This window comes from Cebus imitator, unplaced genomic scaffold (genome assembly GCF_001604975.1).
Source record: "Cebus imitator isolate Cc_AM_T3 unplaced genomic scaffold, Cebus_imitator-1.0 Scaffold194, whole genome shotgun sequence".
Lineage (NCBI taxonomy): Eukaryota > Metazoa > Chordata > Mammalia > Primates > Cebidae > Cebus > Cebus imitator.
The window spans coordinates 1282211-1290254 of NW_016107509.1; the positions used below are offsets into that span (position 1 = coordinate 1282211).

At 45.4% G+C, this 8044-nt stretch overlaps 1 protein-coding gene across 2 annotated transcripts in view; it reads right to left on the reverse strand.

Annotated features, from left to right (window-relative positions):
- Positions 1–7282, reverse strand: part of SLC35F2 (solute carrier family 35 member F2) — a 78546-nt gene extending 71264 nt beyond the window's left edge. The window contains exon 1 of one of the 2 annotated variants that reach the window (XR_005203196.1): positions 6748–7282. Coding sequence is in view for 1 of the 2 variants with exons in the window: in XM_017547053.2 (XP_017402542.1) it covers positions 6748–6857 (110 nt within the window). In the remaining variant the exon portion in view is untranslated. The remainder of the gene's footprint in view (positions 1–6747) is intronic. The other variant, XM_017547053.2, reaches the window with a different exon arrangement.
- Between the last annotated feature and the right edge of the window lie 762 nt (positions 7283–8044).

An 8044-nucleotide genomic window follows, 5' to 3' on the forward strand; every position in this document is an offset into this window, starting at 1 on the left:
AAAAAAAAAAAAAAAAAAAAAAATTAGTAAGCTCAAAATGTCAAAAAGCCTGAGGTTGGGAAACACACTAGATGAACAAAACAACATGACTGGGTCACAAATATATAATGCTGAGTGGGAAAAAAAAAGATGTAACCTTTCTAAAAAAAAAAAAAAAAATGATGTAACCTTTTATACAATGCCCATTGGTATTAAGGATTCATTCTCAGCCATGCGTCCCATATTTATTGTGAATCTATTGCAAGGTCAGTAATGCAATAATCAGAGTATATATACAACAGTGGCCAAAACTAGATATGATTCCTGACTCCTGGAGTCTACTAGAATGGCAGATATTAAATAATTTCATAGTAAAAAGGGGGGAGAGAGGAAAATTTATGGAGATTAGAATCTAGAGTTCCCAATTCCCCAGGGAATTGCACAAGCCACAAAAGATCCCTAACTTTACATCTTTGTTTAAATAATACTATAAAACAATACCCTCCAGCAGGGCTACATACCAGCTTAGGATTTATGTTACATACACACAGTCAGCACTCAATAGATGTTTGTTGATTGGATAAAGGCTATACAGTTAAGCACAACTAAATGACTCCTTCAAAATGTCTGAGCTTTACCCTTTGGAAGGCAGAAACTAAAATGAAAGAAGAAAGCACAGGTCTACCCCAGACTTGTTGCTAGACAATAACAAGGAGTGTGGGTGTTGGCCAGGCGTGGTGGCTCACACCTGTAATCCCAGCACTTTGGGAGGCTGAGAAGGGCGAATCACAAGGTCAGGAGTTCGAGACCAGCCTGGCCAACATGGTGAAACCCCCTCTCTACTAAAAATAAAAAAAATTAGCTGGGTGTAGTGGTGGGCACCTGTAGTCCCAGCTACTAGGAAGGCTAAGGCAGGAGAATCACTTGAACCCAGGAGGCAGAGGTTGTAGTGCACTCCAGCCTGGGCAACAGAGCAAGATTCCATCTCAAAGAAAAGAAAAAAAAATTCAGCTGAGGATGGTAGTCCATGCTTATAATCCCAGCTACTCAGGGGGCTGAGATAGGAGACTCCCTGGAACTCAGGAGATCACGTCACTGCACTCCAGCCTGGGCAAGACTCCATCTCCAGAAAACAAAGGAATGTAGGTATAGACTGACCACCAATTATTTCCCTCCTCCAGCTCATGCCCCCTTCACACCAAGCTACTTGAAGTTCCTTAAGCAAAACATTTTCTGACACTTCCCAGCCTAGACTACCCTTCCTCACCTAGGCCGCCTTGAAAACTCACTCATGCTTCACAATCCCAATCATCTTCCGTCTCAAGCTCCCAACCCTATCTTACCGTGGTAGACTTGGTCTCTGCCCTCTTTTGTGCCATTTCTGAACACTAATCTTTATAGCACTTATCATAACTTCTTACCATAATTTTATTATGAGTTTTCTCTAGAGCAGGAACTTTGTCCTATTCTATATGGCCAAACAGACTAGTCTGAAGCCTAGAACGTTATAAATGTCCAAGGATTGGTAAATGAAAGAATCAATGAATGGGCCGGGCGCAGTGGCTCACGCCTGTAATCCTAGCACTTTGGGAGGCCGAGGTGGGTGGATCACCCGAGGTCAAGAGTTCAAGACTAGCCTGGCCATCATGGTAAAATCCCACCTTTTAAAAAAAAATTTTTTAAGTAAAAAAAAAAATAAAAAAGAAAGAATCAATGAATGAACCATGTCCAGCACTCTGCTACAAAAGGAATATAAAATTCATGCCTTCAAAAAGCTTACCATCTATTTGTTGGGAAAAAGATAAGTATATAAAATAATAACTAAAGGTTTTTGCTAGAGATATAAAGTTGATGGTTGTTATAAGGAATATACATTCTAAAAATACATGAATAGGCCTGGTGCAGTGACTCATGCCTGTGATCCCAGAATTTTGGGAGACCAAGACGGGAGGATTGCTTGAGCCCAAGAGTTCAAGTTTAGCCTGAGCAACATAGTAAGATTTTGTCCCTACAAAAATTAAAACTAAAAATTAAAAACACATATATGAATAAATTAGGACCTATGCATCAGAATATAAACTGTGTGACAGTATACAATTAAATAATAAGACCAGGCGCAGTGGCCCACACCTGTAATCCCAACACTTTGGAAAGCCAAGGCAGGCAGATCACTTGAGCCTATAAGTTTGAGACCAGCCTGGGCAATATGGTAAAACCCTGTCTCTACGGAAAAAAAAAAAAAAAAAAATAGTAGGGCATGGTGGTGCATGCCTGTAGTCCCAGCTACTCAGGAGGCTGAGGTGAGAGGATCACTTGAGTCATGGAGGTCGAGGCTGCAGTAAGCCATGATCATGCCACCGTACTCCAGCCTGGCCAACAGAGACAGACCCTGTTCTCAAATAATAATAATAAAATTCAAAAACAAATAAGAAGTATTCTCAGATATTCCTGGAAGTCCATGGCCTTCTATCACAATATTTTTCACTTGAGTTGACAGCAATAAATGACAAAAGCCAAAATTACAGAGTCCACTAAGGAATACATGATTCTCACTATCATGAATGCCTGGAGCATAGTAAGTGTTCAATAAACTTTTTTTCCTCTCTTTTTTTTTTTTTTGAGACAAAGTTTCATTCTTGTTGCCCAATCTGCAGTGCAATGACTCAATCTCAGCTCACTGTAACCTCTGCCTCCCTGGTTCGAGCAATTCTTCTGCCTCAGCCTCCGAGTAGCTGGGATTACAGGCATGCACCGCCACACTCGACTAATATATATATATATACATATTATATATATATTATATATATTTTATATATATATTATATATATATAATATATATTATATATATAATATATATAATATATATTATATATATAATATATATTATATATATAATATATATAATATATATTATATATATAATATATATTATATATATAATATATATAATATATATTATATATATAATATATATTATATATATAATATATATAATATATATTATATATAAATATATATATAATATATATATTAGCCGAGTGTGGTGGTGCATATGTGTGTGTGTGTGTGTGTGTATATATATGTGTGTGTGTGTATATGTGTGTGTGTGTGTGTGTGTGTGTGTGTGTGTGTATATATTTGTATTTTTGGTAGAAACAGGGTTTCACCGTGTTAGCCAGTCTGGTCTGGAACTCCTGACCTCAGATAGTCCGCCTACCTTGGCCTACCAAAGTACTGGGATTACAGGTGTGAGCCACCGTGCGCAGCCTCAATAAACTTTTATTGAATGAATGATCTGATATTCCTAATCATAGAGAAAAGTTGTCTGTACCCTATGGGGGCAGGTATATTAGGAGCTGGGGTCACTTAGAACATATCCTCCTCATAATGAAAACAGAACAAAGTCTAGGTCCCAGTCTTCTCCCTATATTTAGTACCCAGTTGCCCAAAAAGGCTGCTCTTGCCCCTTTTTGGTAAAAGGAGTAGAAATGACCTAAGTGGTTATAAATCTTCCTCTGTATCTTGTCCATATGGTGATAACACATCACATCCATTCACCAGCCTCTTTCTACGCTATCCTACCCTTGGTTCCCTGGCCACAGGTGGGGATTCACAAAGCTAAACTCAAAGTTGGGACATGAGTTTTGACAACAAAATTCAAAATATTAAGTATAAGGAATGCTGGTTATCTGGTAAACCACTCTTTTCTGACTGCTGGGTCGGATAAAGAGAAACTGCAATTCAAAATCCAAGTGCTTGGATACCTGCCGGAGGTAGGAACCTTTGCCATCCCTCAGTCATTCACTCATTCATTCATGTGCTAAGGGTTGTGGGAGATATTAGAAAGAAAAAGACAACATTCCTGCTGTTAAAGAACTTCATCCATGGCCAGGTGTGGTGGCTCACGCCTGTAGTCCCAGCACTTTGGGAGGCTGAGATGGACGGATCACCTGAAGTCAGGACTTCAAGACTGGCCTGACCAACATGGAGAAGAAACCTCGTCTCTACTAAAAATACAAAATTAGCCAGGTGGTGGGGGTGCATGCCTGTAATCCCAGCTACTCAGGAAGCTGAGGCAGGAGAATCACTTGAACCTGGGAGGCAGAGGTTTTGGTGAGCCGAGATCATACCATTGCACTCTAGCCTGGGCAACAAGAGCAAAACTCCGTCTCAAAAAAAAAAAAAAAAAAACACCAACAACTTCGGCCATACAGAATGTAAAGATGCCCACGACCAGTTATTACGTAAGAAAGGATAACCTCAAAAAATTTGTGTGTGGATGCCAGATTAATGGCTCATGCCTGTAATCCCAGCACTTTGGGAGGCTAAGGCAGGTGGATCACCAGAGGTCGGGAGTTTGAGACCACCCTGACCAACATGGAGAAACCCCGTCTCTACTAAAAATACAAAATTAGCCAGGTGTGGCTGGCGCATGTAATCCCAGCTACTAGGGAGGCTAAGGCAGGAGAATTGCTTGAACCTGGGAGGCAAAGGTTGCAGTGAACCAAGATTGTGTCTTGCACTCCACCTGGGGCGACAAGAGCAAAACTCTGTCTCAAAGAAAAAAGAAAAAGAAAGAAAAATCGTCGTTCATTCTTATCACATCTTGTTAAACAGACATCTGCCTGCCATAACACCTCCCCAGTCTCAAGGCCACTGGCATTCCTGAAGCAATTACCACATGTTCCCATCACCCAAGAATAGAGAGCTGATGGTGAAAACTAACCCATGCAGAGCACTGAAGGGAGCCAGGCTCTGTCTGCCCTCTGCTGCCTAGTCACCCAATTAATCCTTACAACAGCCCTACAAGGCAGGTACTGTTATTACTTCCATTTTACAAATAAGAAAACTGGAGCACAGGCCAGGTGCAGTGGCTCACGCCTTTGGGAAGCCAAGGACTTTGGGAGGCCAAGTCGGGCAAATCAGATCAGGAGTTTGAGACCAGCCTGGTCAACATGGGGAAACCCCATCTCTACTAAAAATACAAAACAATTAGCTGGGTGTGGTGGTACACATCTGTAATCCTAGCTACTTGGGAAGCTGATACAGGAGAATCACTTGGACCAGGAAGGCTTAAGGTTGTAGTTAGCCAAGATCGCTCACCACTGCACTCTAGCCTGGAGGACAGAGTGAGACTCCATCTCAAAGAAAAAAAAAAAAAGAAAGAAAACTGGAGCACAGAGAAGTTGAGTGACTTGTCCAAGGTCACCCAGCCAGGATTTGAATCCGGAATGTGAGTATCCTTAACTATTATGCTCAATTGCCTCCCAGCTGAGAACTTATAATAAATATATCGACTTACACATCTGGATGCTACAAGGTGGTTTTTAGCCAACTTTCCCCTTTAAACACATGCATCAATTTCAAACTATATTTATATGATAAAAAATGCTTACACCTTTATCGATCCAGTTTTTTAAATGGTATGGCTTTTCCGGACATATCTTTCACAATCTTTAAACGGAAATTCGCTTTGTTACTACAAAAAAAAAATCAGGCCAGGCCAGTGGCTCACACCTGTAATCCCAGCACTTTGGGAGGCCGAGGCAGGTGGATCACCTGAGGTGGGGAGGTTCGAGACCAGCCTGGCCAACATGGAGAAACCCTGTTTCTACTAAAAATGCAAAATTAGCCAGGTGCAGTGGTGCATGCCTGTAATCCCAGCTACTTGGGAGGCTAAGGCAGGAGAATCGCTTAAACCCGGGAGGCAGAGGTTGCAGTTAGGCAAGATCATGCCATTAAACTCCAGCCTGGGCAACAAGGGCGAAACTCCGTCTCAAGAAAGAAAAAGAAAAAGAAAAGAAAAGAAAGCAAGCCTGTTTCATGAGGTGCCAGTGGCCAACACTGTTTAGACTATGGCTTGCAGGCACCGCCCCTTACAGGTCATCTTGTGGCCTTGGGCAAATTGTTTAGCCTTCTTAGTTTCTCCAGCGGCAAAGTGGATATAACAATAGTGACGTCTCCTAAAGTGGTGAGGATTAGTTGATATTATCCATATATATTGTTGTTACAGTACCTGACACAGAGTGAACGCTCAGTAATGCCTTTCACTATTTAGGTCCTGGGTTCTCTCATTTCCAGAGTGCAAATTCTCCAGCAACAACAGAAATGCTTTCCCCAGAGTAGCTGTCCACTCCTTAAAAACATTTGTCCCTACTTCGCACCAAGCATATTGACACCACAAACAGGCTTCCCTGGACCCCAGCCCTGGGGGTGGCCATGTCACCTGGCTCAAGCCCAGGAAAGAAGGCTGGCTCTTGTCTCCCTCCCGCCTGGCAGCAGCACAAAACTTAACCAGGATTTCTCACTTGTGTCCACTCTTGGATCATCGCGCCCGGTCTGGCGGGCTCGGCAGCAGACGGAATGAGGGCGCCAGCGCCAGGAAGTGGCGCTCACCCACCTCCCCAGCCCGAGGTGGGCACCCCTCCTTCACAGCATCCCTGGGGACCTGGTCCCCTCCCCGGCGGCACGCCACCGAGGACTGACCTAACAGTGCCAACAGGGTGGATTCCCCCCCACCACCACCAAATCCTCTCAAATACATTGCAATGATTTCGAATAGGGAGCCGAGGGAGGCACGCGATGTGCTCTCCGAGGCCAGGTGAAGCGCAGCATCCCTGGCGCACGTGTTGAGCCCCGAAGCGAAGTCCGGGCAGCCTCTGCCTCCCTGCCGGGGCCTCAGAGCTTGTGCTCGGTGTCCACGTGCGCGTCAGGCCCGCAGCCGCCCCAGTGCCCCAGCGGAGCTGCGGCGCGCGAGTTCCACTCACCAGGTGAAGAGTTTGCCTTTTATCCTGCGCAGCAGGCTGGAGAACTCGCCCGCCGCTCCCTCGGCGAGGGGCTCAGAGGTGTCGGGGCCCGCCGGCGTGGCTGCCTCCATGGGCGCCCTTGCGCGTCTCCGGCGCCCGAGACGCGCGAAGTGCCGGGTCCTGGAAGACCGGAGGCGGCGCCTATGTGGCGGGCGGGGGCTCGGCTCGGGCCCTGCGCTCCCTCCCGCGTTCACTGGCTCGCGTCCCTCTCGCTCCTCCACCAGGCTCCTTCAGCGACCAATCATTAACTGTCAAACCTTAAGGGCCAGACAATACATTTGCAGATTACAACCTGGCACCTCTCAGGGTGGCAGGAGGAGAAAAAGCAATTTTTTTTTTCGTCTTGGCAGCCAAGCCTCATTGTTGAGTGGCACCCAATGTGCCTTTCAGGTTTTTAGGGTTCCTTGTTTGAAATCACAAGATACGGTGACACGCGGTTATTGTAGGTGATTTCTGAGCTAAGAAGGGGTGAGCGAGCCTGAACTCTGCAAACTGGAAGGACAGACTGACCCCGCCCCTTCCCTCCCACTCTCCCTCCCACTCTCCCTCCCTCCAGCTGAAGTGTACTTGGTAGCTTCATTAAAATAACTAAAGACTGGTGGGGCTCTTTGACTCCCGCCTGTAATCCCAACACTCTGGGAAGCGGAGGCAGGCGGATCACCCGAGATCAGGAGTTCGAGACCAGCCCGGAAAACACGGTGAAACCCCCGTCTCTACTAAAAATACAAAAATGAGCCAGGCGTGGTGGTGGGCGCCTGTAATCCCAGCCACTCTGGAGGCTGAGGCAGGAGAATCGCTTGAACCTGGGAGGCAGAGTTTGCAGTGAGCCGGTATCGCGTCTTTGCACTCCAGCCTATACAAGAGCGAGACGCCGCCTAAAAAAAAAAAAAAAAACCTGAAAGAGCTTCAGGTGTCGCTTTTTCCCGCAAAAACGTGGATAAGATCCTAACAAGATCTTGGAAAGGTGCCTTTGTGGCGTGGTCGGATGCGTATCCCCTTCCTCGCGGAGTGTTGCTTTTGCCTTTCCGAACTCAGTTGTCTCAGCCGTGCCAGGGAGGGAGACGGTGCCAACCGCCGGCTCTCGGCCGGGAAGACCTGCCCTGGCCACGCCTTCCGAGGCTTCCGCAGACCAAAGAGGGATTAAGAGAGACTAAGATCTGGGGTCGAAAATTTCCTGTGACTGATCCCCTGCTTCAGGAAAGGAGGAGATCCAGAAGACAAAAGAAAAGGCGTTGGGACCTTTTTTTTTTTTTTTCCC